Source organism: Sinocyclocheilus anshuiensis, unplaced genomic scaffold (genome assembly GCF_001515605.1).
Source record: "Sinocyclocheilus anshuiensis isolate Anshui unplaced genomic scaffold, SAMN03320099.WGS_v1.1 scaffold1114, whole genome shotgun sequence".
NCBI lineage: Eukaryota > Metazoa > Chordata > Actinopteri > Cypriniformes > Cyprinidae > Sinocyclocheilus > Sinocyclocheilus anshuiensis.
In genome coordinates this window covers 335467-351130 of record NW_015540838.1, presented here as the reverse complement: position 1 = coordinate 351130, position 15664 = coordinate 335467, and the positions used below count along the sequence as shown (strand labels likewise).

Here is a 15664-nt window from a genome sequence, read left to right as displayed (position 1 = left end):
CTCACAACTCTTTTTGCCACAGAAGAAAATCAAGCTGTTCCAGCCTGGACATGGCACCTCATTTGGTTACGCTTTCCTCTTTTGACCATCTTCACTTCAGTGATAAGGACAAAATGAAGGTATGTTTCATTTCAATGCAGTTCTTCCAAAGCATTTCACCAAAATTGTATATTTTATGTAGTTTGAAACATGTTCAGTGTTAATCAGTGTTCCCATTTGCTTTCAGCGGAGGAAACCAGCTATTGAAAAGATGCGCAGAGACCGCATCAACGACTGCATCGACCAGCTCAAGAGTCTCCTGGAGAAGGAGTTTCACAGCCACGACCCCAGTGCCAAACTGGAGAAGGCCGATATTCTGGAAATGACTGTCTGCTTTCTCAAACAGCAGCAGCAGCAGCAGCTTCCTCAGAGGGACTATAATGAAGGCTACTCTCACTGCTGGAGGGAGTCTGTCCACTTCCTCACTCTTCATTCCACCGGAGGAAGATCCGGCCGGGAGCTCCAGCACCTCCACAACGCTCAGCGAGTGAGTGCTGCTATCAGCTCCGCTCCACCGGCACCTTCCTCTAAACTGAGCACGGCTGGTTTGCAACAGCCTGACAGCAGGAGGCCCGTCTGGAGACCCTGGTAGAGATGCTGTGAACTGTAAACCCTGAGCGACAGTCATAGTAATGTCTCTCATAAAAGTAGGAGATTAATTTCCAAAGTGTACATTTGTATCATCATATTGATTGACAAAAACTTTAGACAAACATGTGTTTGTCAATAGAAAGAGGTGGATTTATGTGATTCTTGTTCTGTTTTAATAGCTCATAATGTGCTTTTTACCACATATGTGATTACTTAAATAGTTTTTTGTATATATATATATATATATATATATATTGCATGTTACAGACACCTGATCTGTTTTTTAATTGCTTAAGAAACTGCCACAATATATGCAATAGTTTGATTTGTTAGTTTGAAGAAAAAAAAAAAAGCATCAGCTATGAAAACACAGAGTTGGCATTATAAGCAAGTTATGTGAACCGGTTAGGGAACTACATTAAACATCACTTGTGGGCTGATCTACTAAATGCAGGCAAACTGAGCTAACAGGTTTAAAAACTAGCTCTCAATTTGTGTGAACCACTGATTTTTACTTGTAAGAGATCATTTTATTATACAGTTCTGTCAAATAAGGTATTCCAGAATTGTATATAATAAAATATAAAAATAAAACAAATGGAATCTTAAAACATTCAAAATGACTTCACGTCAAATTTGACCTTTTTTTGTGAGGCAGACAGAGAAATACTGTTTTTCATTTATTTATTTATTTTTATTATTATTTTGCTGGAATAGAGTCAAATTTCATATGGCATTCATAAAAAAAAAAAATACAATTCAAATGTTTTATTTGAAAAACAATTGTTCAATTTTAAGCTCTCAAATAAATCTAGACTATGTCTGTATGAGGTTTCTACCAGCACAGATGGGTAACGTCAAGTAAATACAATTACACAGCCTACCCTCTACAGGCACACTTCTATTGTTCTCCCCTCCTGAGAATATCACACTCACAATAGGAAAGTAGTGTGGGAAACACTTCCGTGCTCCCAACTCACACGTTCCGGAGTCAATGGAGATGACCTCCCTAACAACAGCAAGCCTTTCATCCTATCTTTTCCCAGGGGCTGATGCAAGTGTGTGTGTCACTGAACAATTAGACACGCAACAAGTGGAGTCCAAAAGTCTACATGGAAAATTCAGGCTTTAACATTTTATTTAAATCTGGTAATTAACAGGAAACTTTAGGATTTTGAGAAAAAAAAACAGAAATAAAATAGTATAAAAAGTATTTCAGAAATATTTCAGATTCTACACTATTTCTAAGTCACTATTCAAGTACAGCTGGTCAGATGTTCCTCCATTAAAGGTTTAGTTGAAAAATGAAAAATTCTGTCATTAATGACTCAAGAAATTGTTGAATAAAGTTGTTATTTTTGTTTTCTTTGTGCATAAAAAGTATTCTTGTAGCTTCATAACATTACAGTTGAACCACTGATATCACATGGACTATTTTATCGATGTCCTTACTACCTTTCTGGACCATAAAACATTTCAGTTGCATTACTGTCTATGCAGGGTCAGAAAGCTCTCGGATTTCAACAAAAATATCTTAATTTGTTTTCCGAAGATGAATGAAGGTCTTACGGGTTTGGAATGACACGAGGGTGAGTATAATTAATGACAGGATTTTCATTTTTGGGTGAATGAACCCTTTAAAGCTCAAATGCTGTTTGGGCATTAAAAAAGTACTTCACCCAAAAAATGAAAATTTGTTGAAATCCTACTCATCCTCAGGTCATCTAAGATGTATATGCGTTTCTTTCTTTATTGTAACAGATAATATGCACAAATCAAACACTGTTTACAGACGAAAACAGTCCAAAACATTTCTAAACAAATATGTCTGTGTATTTTGGTGTGAGAGGACAACAGTGGACAGACTTTTTCACTGGAGCAAGCGCCATTATGAATTATGGACTTATTATTTTGGCCGGAAGTGCCAAAATAATGGATTTGTTTATTACAAAAAGGCAGCTTTTCACTTTACAAGACATTAATTGATGGACTGGAGTCATGTAGATTACTTGTGGATTATTGTGATGTTTTGATCAGCTTCTGACGGCACCCATTCACTGCAGAGGATCCATTGGTGAGCAAGTGATGTAATTCTACATTTCTCCAAATCTGTTCTGATGAAGAAACAAACTCATCTACATCTTGGATGGCCTGAGGGTGAATAGGTTTTTCCAACAAATTTTCATTTTCAGGTGAACTATTCCTTTAAAGACTTACTAAAGACAAACAGGACAAGTGAAGCCATCTGTCCTTTTATCTGCAAGACCAAGATCATGATTTAAATCAGCTGCCCAATTAAATCTGTTCTCCAAATTGTTTAGAGTGAAACTGGGCACCCATGAGAGCGGAGCACATGACAGATGTTCACGCAGGACAGCTGAACCGGGTGCTCTGCCCTTTCGGTAGCCAACACAATTAGGCTTTCTCTGTCATTCTGCCCACTGGCTACGCATATGCCAAGCAGTCACAGTCCAGAGACAATTAGAGTATCGGCTGCTTCTAAAAGACTGAAACTGGGATTATGCTGCTCTGTATTGTTAGTAGGCTCTACTGGATTATCCTAATGTTGAGAGACAGTAGAAAGTCTTATTTGCTTTCACTGCATGGACATGGTGTACATTTGAATGCAGTTTTGAAAGTGAGCTGCTGTATTCAATTGGGGCTTTATCATGATTATGTACACCTTTGGCAAAAAGTAGCCACCGAGTATTCCTAGCACACTAAATAGAATGGCGCCTACGTTTAGGGCCATGGCGAAGCTCCCTCTGGAAATGCAGTAAGCTGTGAAGAATGTGATCCAAGAAATCATATATATCATGAGACTAAATGTAATGCATTTGGCCTCATTATAATTGGCCGGCAGATCTTTTCCCATGTAGCTCAGGCAGAAACAAATTAAACTCAACACACACACAAAAAAGAGCTCAGCGAAGGCCCCGAGAGACAGAGTCTTACTGCACTCCAGAATAATGCTGTCACTGTAGAAGTCATAGTCCCGAGATGGAAAGGGAGGGTCGAGGAGCATGCGAAGAAGAGAGATGAAGACCTCCACCACTGTCGTGATGAAGATGAACATCTCAGGGCCTCGATTCTTAGCCCAGGTCTCATAGGATCTTGGCAGCTTGGAGGACCATTTAAATATACAAACCACCTGAAAAGAGAGAGATTCATGCTATTATGAGAACTGACGAGGATGAATGTTATTTATTAAGAACGCACAATACAGACATACCATATTGATTATTGGCAAATATTGGATATTTAATTTTCCCTATTGTTTTCTTTAGGATTATTCTTATTAGGGCCCAAGCATCCTCTTGGAATTGCTCTGTTTTCTTCTTCTTCTTCTTCTTCTTCTCCAAAACGAATCTCATTTTTGAGGGCCTAAACATGCTAAAAAACTCCAGAAACTTTGCACACAGGCCAGAAGATATAGGTTTCAGAAGTGGGTGTGGCAAAATGCCTCAATAGCGCCACCTATACACTTTCAACGAAGTGCCCCTCCTGCTATAAATTTCACGTACATGTACGAAATTCAGTAGATCAGATCAACACCAGATTTGGTTAGTGTAATTTAAAGGCCTTTGTGACGTTAAATTGTGAAGATCTTGAGTTTTTGTTGAAGGTCGTGTCCTTAGTGGCCTGACAAAGTTCGATGTTTCTTCATGGAAAAATAAGTTGTTGTAACTCAGCCATACAATGTCTGATCTGCCCCAAACTTCACATGTTTGATAAGAGTCCTGGCCTGAAGACCATATTCGGTTACAGTCATAGTGCCACCTACTGGCAACAGGAAGTGGCATGTTTAACACTGTAATGCACTATTACTAGCAACATAGTAAAATATGATATTGTGTGCTAAACATTATAGAAATATGCTAGCAACACTCACTAAGTGCTAAAGCCATGAAACAGGAAGTTGTTGTAACACTGCATACAATGTCCAATTTGCCCAAAACTTATCATGTTTGATAAGAGTCCTGCCCTGAACACATCTACAACAGTGAAATAAAGAGAGCCCCATATACCTGAAAAGAGCGCACAGTCACACACGCCAGGCACACAGTGAAGCTGATAATGAAGAGGGGCTGTTTGAGGAGGCAGCCGATGTGGGAGGGTCTGTTGAAGTGGCACAGGGTGCTGCAGGAGGCCACAGTCAGAGACGCCAGCATTAGCAGACATGTCTTCCCTCCGGCCGACTTCACAACAGGGGTACTGAGGTTGAATAGGAAGATGACAGCCGTGCCAAGGGTGAGAAACAGGGTCACACCCAGGTATATGAGCAGGGCTGTAGTGAGCGGAGCGCCCCACGGCAGGTACAGCTCGGCTCTCTTCTTACACGTCTCACTCTCTGCTTCAGACCAGTAGTCTCTGGCACACACTTGGCAGAAAGTGTAACCTATGAGAACATATGAAATAAGACGTAGTTTAAAGTGTTTCATAATGAGGCTACATTACAGAGTTTAAAGGTGCAGTGTTTGACTGGCGGGTTAGCATGGCTAGCACCTGCTAGTAACTAAACTGTGTATTCTGACAAGAAACATATAAATTGCAAATATCTCATTACATTACAGTAGATGATTTATCAGTAATAGATTTTAGTGCTCCTAATAATATGAAATGGATGTATATTGTTTAACTTTTTCCAAGTCAACAAACAAAGCAATGTTTTGCAACCATCTCAGGGCCTCAGTGTTTACACTCTTTGAGTAAACCAGGGGCCTGTTTCATACAAAAGGTTTACCAAATAAGCCAGGTTTATTTCAGTTAGTCTGATTTATTGTCAGTTGATTTGGTTCAAAATAAGTCAGAATAATTGAAATAAGCCTGGCTTGTTTGGTAAACTTATTTTATGAAACAGACCCCAGTTTACAAATGGCTTATTTGTAGTTGTCTATGTGCATTGAAAAGTAAGTCAACAGAAAAAAATAACAAACAGCAAGGAAATTAAAAGAGAAAATGGGAGTTACAGCTGAAGAAAGTGTGCCATCTGTTGGATATACTGTGAACAACATCCTATGTGTTTCCCCCATTGAACAACCTTGTGCACTTGCACTTTTTAATTATATGATATTTGGAGTGTTATTGAACCTGTTTTGTTGAGGAAAGTGGCAGCAGGGCATGCCATGCAGTCAAAGCAACACTTATGCTGTCCGGTCATGAGCTTTCTGTGTCCGTAAGGACACTCTGGAGAACACAGTGACTCAGGAACCTGGACAGAGCACAAATATTTATGATACACATGTATTATTATTATTATTATTATTACCATTTCTGGCACCTTATTTAAATTATTTTCCCTTCTTTAATACATTCATTACATTTTTATCACAATTATTATTATTTTATTATGCATTTATTTTTTATTTTATTGTGTAGAATGCTGATGCAGATGGAAAGTTATTTGGAAGCACGTACACTTCAAAAGTTTGGCGTCAGTAATATTTGTAATGTTTTTTGAAAAGTCTCTCCAAGTGCTAACCAAGGGTGCAGTTATTTGATCAAAAATACAGTAAAACTGTAATATTTTGAAATATTATAATTTAAAATAACCATTTTCTATTTTAATATATTTTAAAATATAATTTACTTCTGTGATACAAAGCTGAATTTTTATGAGCCAGTCTTATTTTATTTATTTATGTTTTTAAGATAAATTAGAAAGTTTTTTTTTCCCATTTTCCCCCACTCTTATGATATGGAATGGTGGGTCCAATTTTGCCAAGGTGACGGGCCCTTGTTTGGCTCCTCTTATTTAAAGCATCCTTGCTGAATAAATCTATTAATTTCTTTCTTTCAAAATTAAAAAGAAAAACGTACTGACCCAAGACTTTTGAACGGTGTAAGTAGTAAGTCATACAGGGCCAGTAAATAGCGCTTAAGGAAAATATAAGAAAATGCATATAAGGAAGAAGAAAATTACCTTGGTTACAGGAGACACTTGACCTGTCCATTTAATCTGAGAGGTGTCTAACTGAAGTTCAGTTGGAACTGGACTGTAATTTCCCACCACCTTAAATGACCACTGGCCGTCTGTCCATACCCACGTCACTATATCATAACCTGTAGGAGGGTCTCCATTCTTATCAAAATAAAATGATGTATTTCGAATTGAAAACCGAACTCGTTTCAGCTGATGAAATACCTGTGGGATTCAAAGAAAGTAATTTCCTTAATAATTCACAATACACATTGCAAATGTGCTATCATTTTTCAGTGATTTTTCTCTGAAAGCACTCACCTCCCATGGCTGCACCTTATATTTCTGACACAGTCCAGAGTCACATTGCAGGATGTTGTGCAGCGCATGAGCCACCGCGTACACGGCCTTATACACGTTAAAGGAGGAAACAATGTCATACTGTGACATAGAAAAGCCTTGAATCGCTATTTCATAAAGGTTTGTATTTTGCATACAAGGGACACTGTGGTTGAATGGACTTTTTAAACCAGTGTCTTTCAGCCTGGGCACAGAAAGCCTTTCAAAATCGTCAAAACCACTAAATTCAGTATATTGGACTGCGACACCGAGGACAGTCCCTATCGTACTGATCCCTGGGATACTACTCACTGTTGACGCCACCGACCAATCCTCTGTCCCAATCCACACTTTTCCTGTCACGTTTTGGTCGATAACAAAAGGAAAGAAGCCAGCGGCCCGCCTCTTATTGGCAAAGACAACTCTAGTGTTGACTTTGGTTTTGAGGATGTTTTTGACCATGTCTTGCATGTATTGCTTCGTCTTGTTAGTTACAGCGGGTATCTCGGCTTGATATGCAATACATAAATTGTAAAGTGAAGCTTGCTGGGATAGGCCTTGCATTCCTTGTATACCATATGGATTGTCACTACCGAGAAGAGCGATCCAGGTCCAGTTAAATCTGACGAGAATTTGTATCATTGCGCTGACTTGGTTTTTGTCACTGGGAATGGTGCGGAAGAAAGCTGGATAGAGGATCTTGTTGCTCAGCAATTCATTTGATGCCTCGTAGGAGATCTACAAATACCGGAGAAAAAAAAGTACAATTAAAATGGAATAGAGAAACATATATAGGCTATATATATATATGTATGATACATATATATATATATATGTATGTATACATTAAGTCTGATAGGGAAACAATAGATAGATAGATAGAAAATAAATTAATAAATATTTAATTCATTCATTCATTCATTCATTCTCTCTCTCTCTCTCTCTCTATCTATCTCTCTCTCTCTCTCTCTCTCTCTCTCTCTATATATATATATATAATAAATGAATTAAAATATATACATTTAAAAAAAAAATTTGTACATTTTTAAAGCCTGGTTTGATATAACTGGTATTAACAAATTAATTTATTATTTAGACGATAACCTGATGATGATAATCTAGTGTGAATCCTGTTATGATTATGCCATACCTGAGGGACCAGGAATGCACCAAGAGCAGCGGATGGTGTGAAAGAGTAGGAACTGCTGTCAGGACCGATGATGGCCACAGTACGGCTGTCTACAGCTGAACTGTCGTCCTGTTGTGCCAGCAGATCCAAGGTGGCCAGATTGCTGGCTGGGAGGGAGCATAAATCATATGTCCGGTAGCCCAGCGTGACCCCTGGAAGTAGCTGCTTATTCTGGGTGCCGTTGTTAATTTCGTCCATGGCATATCTGAAGGCCTGCACCAGATGATAACCATGCTTATTGGTCAAGCCTCTGGAAATAGAATTGAAGACAAGAAGTGTTTACATTCTGCAAAGTATGGTAAATAAAAATAAATCTTTGTTGTTTTTTGTTTGGAAGACCCCATACATGTTTTCACTGATCAAAAGAAAATAAATACATACCTGTAGAAAACACTGACATGATCATAGACAAATGGAATATGCAAAGTACAATAAAATGACTTTTTATAATCGGCTCATTCTTACTGTGTGCAGTCAGTCAGGTAAGGTGTCGATGGGATGGTGGAATCTGAATTATGGAGAGGGAACCAGCCAGAGATGATATAATCTCCTTGAAGGTGGAGACCTCCACAGTCACCATAGCTCAACAGACAGAGAAACACAAAACAGACCAACATCTTACCCATGCTGCCTCTGTTATGAGCTACTCAGAAACATATGAGCTTTTAAACTCTTCACACCAGCCCACTGTTTCTCCATACTCTGTAGGTGGCAAGGATTTGCATGCTACCTGTAATTACCACGGAGAGATGCATTTGCCTGAAATTTGTTACCAAAGTGTTTGGATGACTACTGTAATTGTAAGTAAGAGCACAGGTAGGCAAATGTGATGCTGGGGTTTGTATATGGTAACTATTTTTTAATCTCTTCATTGGATATTTAAGCATTATCAGCAATAGTGCTGTTACACATTCATGCTCATTTTCGAGCCATTAAGCCAAGATTTGGGGCACTTTAGCAGCTCGCTTATCGCATCCTATTGGTGTAACAAAGTAACGCTCTTGGAATGCTGCTAGATATTATATGCTGTCTAACAGAAGAAACGAGCATTTATGCTGCTTTTATGCTGTTATGGGTATGTGACACTGTAATGATGGCCTTCATCTGCAAAACAAAGCCGTATTCCTCAAAAAACGTGACTTATGTACCACCAACTAAACCACTGGGAATGGATTTGCCTGTCTCAACAGCTTTTTCCCAGAACTTCGACCTATACAATATAACCAAAGTTTTCATTTTTCTTCTAGAGTTATGTTGAACACTACCTCAGTGCCCAAGCAACAGGCAAATTCATGCAAAATAAGTGAGAATTGCTTAATCATGCAAAACCAAAATTTCCATGTGAAATCTGTTGGGAAGTCAAAACATTCATTGTCATGAATTATGATGTAATAAACATTGCATGCAGCAAAGTTGAATCAAACCTTTAAAAAAGCATATTTTGTATGAAAAATATGAAACCGTGATAAGGCAAACATTTTTTTATTTAAAACCAGCATAAAATCAGACTACAATTACATAAGACTTGCATAGTCCTCCAGATTTCCAAAAACAAACACTCATTTCCAGACATTCTCAGACATGCTGATTTCAGCACAAGATCAGTCAGCTGATTTCTTTAGTATACAGCACAAACTAATACATTTTATTAGAAATGACCCACATTTAAGGCAAGAAATACTAAATCATAAAGTGTATCAACATATAACATCTGAATGACCATATAGAGGATAATAAAATATGGAATGATTCATTACCATTAATTAAAAAAGCAGCAATAATAGCAAACCACCATCACCCAGATACTGTTTTCAGCTATCAATACATGTTGATTGATTGAAAAACAAAGGTAACAAAAATATATTGAACAAAATATGATAACATGAAAATATGATAACATGAACATCCATTTTGTTTCAAAATTGAATTACACATGTAGAATAAAATAAATAAATAATGAATAATCATTTCTATTTTTCTGACCAACTCTTGAATAATAAGCCAAAACCATATTTTGGGTGTTTGTGAGGGTGACATTGTAGGTCATTCTTAGGAAGTGATGACAAAGTGTGCCTCTTCAGTCACATCAATCAATCCATTTGACTGTTTGTAATGCAAAATATATAGTATATTTTAAAATGAAACCATTTTAATTTGAAATGTCTGGACATTTTTTAGTCCCCATTCATCACTATTACACTTAGAATTAAAAAAAAAAACATTTTTTTAATCTAAATTTGTATTTTATTGAAATGTACATATCATGCTTTCAAATTTCTGAGAAATGTAGAATTTGCACTACCATGTGACATTTTTTTCTTTCTGACAAAACATTAGTTATTTTTTATTTTATAAATATATTTCAAGACACAATTAAACTGAGTGATACTAAATCTTCAGAATCTACTCAGTTCTCTATTATAAGCACATCAATTTTATTTTTTATTGTGGTTGAAGTAACATAACTCTTTAGGGTTAGTATATGTACTTTGATATTTGGTATTGTAACTTTAAAACTATGTATTAATTTTTTTTTAGAAATTAAAAGTCTTAATTTAGCACAAATAGCCTCTTTTCCTGAGAATGACCCACATACTGAACTAAAAGTAATAGCAAAATTTTCTTTATTTTTACATTTTTGCTATTTTGCTTAACCAAACCTTCCAACACCTGAGGACAGATATATGTATGGCTTCTGAATCTTGAGATCATCCAAAACCTTATTTCACACCATTTGACATCTTTGACATAAATTTTGTCATCATCTGTACGAAGGATATGATTTAGGATTAAATGGTGTATAACAGAGCAAAAGCATGTACTGGAAATATTCAGAGAAAAATACAAGGCAACTAAGACACTGTATACAGCATATTTGTAGGCACATGAGTTTGGGTTTTACTGCTACTCTCTGACACTGAAAGAGCCAATACAAAGAAACAAGGGAAAAACTGCACTTAAGGAGAACCAACTCTCACATACCGAATCTGTTTCCAGCTAAGAGAATCACAGAAAGTAACGTCAGTCCAGATTATTGCATAGATCTTAGTGCACAGTGGTTTAGTTCAGCAACATTTGTACGCGGTGAAAACATCTGAACTGACTTGGAGCAGAGATTTTTTTGTGAAGCATACTGCATGACTGATCTATTGACTATTGTGACGTTAAAAGCCTGAACTTATTCCAGAGCTCGATGTAGAGTAATACTTTCCTCTATAATGTGTTTTAATCTGTTATTTAAACTGACTGTGGTTGTGTAACTTGCCTTTCAGATTTATGTAAACAAATGAGCAATAGCAGAAATCGTCTATTTAAGAAATATTATTTCTATTTAATATGTTATTATAATACCATCATTTTTATATTATACTGATAATATATTATTATGATAAAATATTATATCATATATTTGATATATTTTAATACGCATTATTATATATGATACTCATCATACTACAAAGATTGTGACCTCAGTTAAAGCTTGTGAGGAAGACGACGGAGCCATGCCTTGGCAGTGCTGATGAAGAGGGAACCATTTTATTTCGGCTAGTCCTGCTCTAAAACAGCATATAAAGCACCAATACTTGCTCTTTGGGAATCTGAAATTCCACACTCATCTGTACAGTGTAAGAAAAAGTGACCAGACACTTAAAAGAGCGACTGGTCCACAAAGAAGCTGAGAAACCAGAATGATGAAGGGCTGATCATCATCTAACTTCTCCATTCATCGCTACAGCTCCTTCTTTCTCTCCATCAGGGTCCAGCTCGTCCTGGATGTCATCTGTGTTTCCCGAATCACTGCTGGCCACGGAGCTGAGGGAGGGCGATTGTCTGCAAGGAAAAATGAACACAAATCATTAAAATCCTCTGTGTAGTGTCATACTTGATATTTGCAGATCATACAGACAGTCTGTTTAACTTTGAAAATAAAGCACGGTTAAACCAACCTGCCGGTGGTGGCTGTGCTTTGGATGAGCCTCCGGCAGGTCTCCATCTGTACGTCCAGCCCTCTCTTCATACTGCACATTTCCATGTACTCATGCAGGTGTCTGTTCATGTCATTCTTGGCTGTGGCCAATTCCAGCTGAGGCAGGAAGATGGCGTTTATCCACAAACGAACTAAAGCAAATATCGGCTGAAACATGCCATTCACAAACATGACGTCCTCTCTCACCTCAATCTGTCCGATGGTGTCCTGGTACTCCTGCTCTCTGGTCTTAAAGAGGGACTCGGTTTCATTTATGAGGCTTCCTAGACTTCGATCCTGGCAGGATAATATATAAATGCAGAATGCATTATGTATGATTGCATATTCTCAGTTTTATTGCCAGTAATAGTCAATAGTAAGATACACCACTGTTCAAAAGTGATTTGGTGCTCAAGAAACATTTCTTATTATCAGTGTTGAAAGCTTAATATTTTTGTGAAAACGGTGATACATTTCAGGACGTTTAAAAGAACAGCATTTAGAAATCTTTTGTAACATTCAAAAAATTATAAATGCCTTTATACTCCAGTCTTTAGTTTCTTGACATTTCTCATGTTAAAAGCAACTGAGAGGAAATAAAAGTATAAAATCTTTTTTTTTAACATTATGAATGCCTTTACTGCCACTTTTGATCAATTTAATGCATCCTTGCTGAATAAAAGCATTATTTTTTTTTTTTAAATTTCACACTGACCACAAACTTTTGAACGCTTGTGCATCTTGTTTGAGGTAGCATCAAGACATCCTAAAATAGATTGTGTCAAGCTCAGTGAAAATTTTTGTCCAGAATGGCAGTCAATGGATTTAAAAAAAAGTATTTTTAAGCATTTTAAATACTTATAAATGCATATAGAATACATTGAAATGTACATTACATGTATGTTTATAATATGCCTACATTTATTTGTAAATGAATATTTAAAAATACAAGTACCAAAAAATATCAATAGAAAATAGTTTTACTCATCTAATTAAGCTAATTAATTAACAGTAGTATTTTATTCAATATTTGTGTGTGATGAAGTATTGCATTGTTACTAGCTTAGCAACATATTTCAATCAAACTGTATTTTGTGTGGTGCTTGTGAGTGAGCATTAACAGCTTTTTTGCCTACTGTATTCAGTTTAAAAATGCTTTCTCAGAAGGTAGGTGCCATTTGTAGACAATATGTTTTTCTTTCCATTTTATACATCTGGCACATTTATCCAAACTGGGTTGCTTATTAGAGAGTGGTGACTTGGTGACAGACCTGCTCGTGTGTCTCTCCATGAGAGTCAGACGCGCAGGATGCTGTGGCGACTGAGCCTGCAGCGGTGGTGCTGAGGTTCAGACTTTTGTAGTTACTGAAATCCTCCCAGAGCAAAAGCGTCTCCTCCGTCTCCTCCCATGCCAGACTGTCACAGTCATCGTCAAACTCAAACGTTTCCCGCCTGCCAACAAACCAATTAGCTGAGCAACCTCTGTGCACAAGACAGGCATCAGACACAGATGTGGAAGAGAAAAGAGAGGGGAAAGGAGACACAAGGAAAAGAAAAGAAAAGGAAAATAAAACAGATCCACAATCGAAAAGATTTTAAACAAAAGGCTATATACATGAGGGAAGAAAAAACATATAATGATAAACACGGGGAAAACGTGCTAATAACCATATTTTACTAAAGAGATTATTAAAGTAAGAAGAATCAATAATATAAACAATTAGATGGTAAAAGGTCGTTCTCAAATAGGAAAAATTACAGCAACACAAAATGAACATGTTCACCATATCCTCCTGAGAACCACAAAAAAAAAGTTTTGTGTTTTTTTTGTTTTGTTTTTAATGTCATTACATTGGTTGGAGCATAAGGAAAAAATTGAGAAAAAAAATTTTTGAAAGAAAAAAAAATTTCATATTTTATTCTATGTCCTTTGTAGAGGAAACCAGGACTAAGTTATAAAAAAAAAATAATAAAAATAAAAAAAAATAGACGTGAAAAGGCATGTACAGGCAAAAACAATGGTTTATTTTTTTCATTCCCCAATCAGTTTTTAGGTTTCAGGCTATTTTTAACCAAACTTTGTACAAAGATGATTCTCAACTATGTTATGAAAGATATAACAGAATGATTTGATATACTATTTTACTTTATGCAATATGTGCATAAAATGTCCATAAATTGGTATTCCCACTCTAAATAATGTATCTATACATTGCATCTAATGTGCATGTGTTAATGTGTTCTTGGGGAAAACCATAATGAAAGTGTAGTAATGGGAGTAATAACTTGGTAACATCTTCATAAGAATATCTAATATTTCATAGGAATATTGATCTATAATTTCTTTCCCTATTGTTGTGTCTCCCCAAAATGCCTGACTAACACACTGTTTGTCCTGGTGTCCTCTACAGAAGACATGTATGAAAATTATGCCCTGTCTCGTAACAAAAACAAAGAGTCATATTCCGATTTGAAACCCCATAACATTTTTGTGTTTATTTACAACAAACAATTAGAAGATTAGCCAGATTTAAATGATAATTACAAAACATTATCATATTTCCCTAAGAGTGCTAAATTTGATCATTCTGTCAATATCAGTCATATTTAAAGACCAAGGAGAGGGAGTGTTTATGATCAAACCTCCAAACATTTGATATCTCTGAAAAGCCCTGAATATGCTCTGTACAGGACATCCAGGACGGAGAAATTCACTAAAATATAATGTCCTCTACAGAGGACAAAATCTATGCCTGGGTCCCAGGAGGATATGAACACTAGATGGCAGTAAGTGATCAAACACCAAGCCACAGTCCATATTCCATACTTTAGCAGCATATTTTGCCCTTCAAGTTCACTTATAATGTTACACAAGGTTTCTTAAACAACAAAATACTGAGATTTATTATAGTATTTAATAAGATTTTCTATTGGCTTTTATTTTTATATTTTCATTTTCATTTTAGTTTACATTGTAATAATTTTCCTATGTGGTTTTGGCATTTTTAAAAACAATTTTTTTTTTTTTAAATGATACATTTTTATTTTTGTTTTGTTTTAGTAATTTAGTACTTCAGCTTAAACTTATTTATTTCACTTAGTCACCAAGTCTTGAATTTTTTAATATAACATTTATAAATATTTTATTTTAGCTTCATTTAAATGACAGAAAACAGTATTTTCTTGCTCTTTTGAAATAAAAGATTAAAAAAAGATAAATGTACTATGTAGGCATTCTTAGAACTCTGTAGACATTGTGACTACAACATAATGATTTCTAAATGATACACATACACATGTAAATATACAGTGGGCAAATGGCTGCAATATAACAAAGAGTGAAAAATTGAAGGAGGTCTGAATACTTTCCGTACCCACTGTACATGTACATATATGACCTTACCATTCCTAGCACCAGGAGCTACAGGAACTAATTCTTAACTCTTAAAGTAGCTTTTTTTTAAAGAATGAGAAAAAAATGAAAATGCTGTTTTCCATGTAAACCTTTAAGAATCATACAAACAACAAATAATGAAATAAATGAAATATAAAGCACTAAAAACAATTCATTCACACGCACACACACACACACACACACACACACACACACACACACAAA

General features: G+C 36.1%; 3 protein-coding genes across 3 annotated transcripts in view; 1 reads left to right on the top strand and 2 right to left on the bottom strand.

The window, feature by feature from the left end:
• Positions 1-17: 17 nt before the first annotated feature.
• her12 (hairy-related 12) lies at positions 18-822 on the top strand. Its single transcript, XM_016484827.1, has 2 exons — positions 18-119; positions 227-822. Exons 1-2 carry the CDS (start codon positions 51-53, stop codon positions 629-631), a joined length of 474 nt encoding a protein of 157 aa, XP_016340313.1. The 5' UTR covers positions 18-50; the 3' UTR covers positions 632-822.
• Positions 823-3226: 2404 nt separating this feature from the next.
• Positions 3227-8704, bottom strand: LOC107687455 (taste receptor type 1 member 1-like). Its single transcript, XM_016484812.1, has 7 exons — positions 8544-8704; positions 8040-8328; positions 6872-7627; positions 6554-6775; positions 5722-5842; positions 4659-5029; positions 3227-3781 (listed from the first exon to the last, which is right to left on the bottom strand). The coding sequence occupies exons 1-7, from the start codon at positions 8702-8704 to the stop codon at positions 3227-3229; spliced, it is 2475 nt and encodes an 824-aa protein (XP_016340298.1).
• Positions 8705-11558: 2854 nt separating this feature from the next.
• The window catches only part of LOC107687398 (intermediate filament family orphan 2-like), a 24237-nt gene continuing 20131 nt past the window's right edge, over positions 11559-15664 (bottom strand). The window contains exons 6-9 of the mRNA XM_016484715.1: positions 13317-13497; positions 12253-12342; positions 12026-12162; positions 11559-11909 (exon numbers count right to left, since the gene is read on the bottom strand). Coding sequence (XP_016340201.1) covers positions 11786-11909; positions 12026-12162; positions 12253-12342; positions 13317-13497 — 532 coding nt within the window. The 3' untranslated portion in view covers positions 11559-11785. The remainder of the gene's footprint in view (positions 11910-12025; positions 12163-12252; positions 12343-13316; positions 13498-15664) is intronic.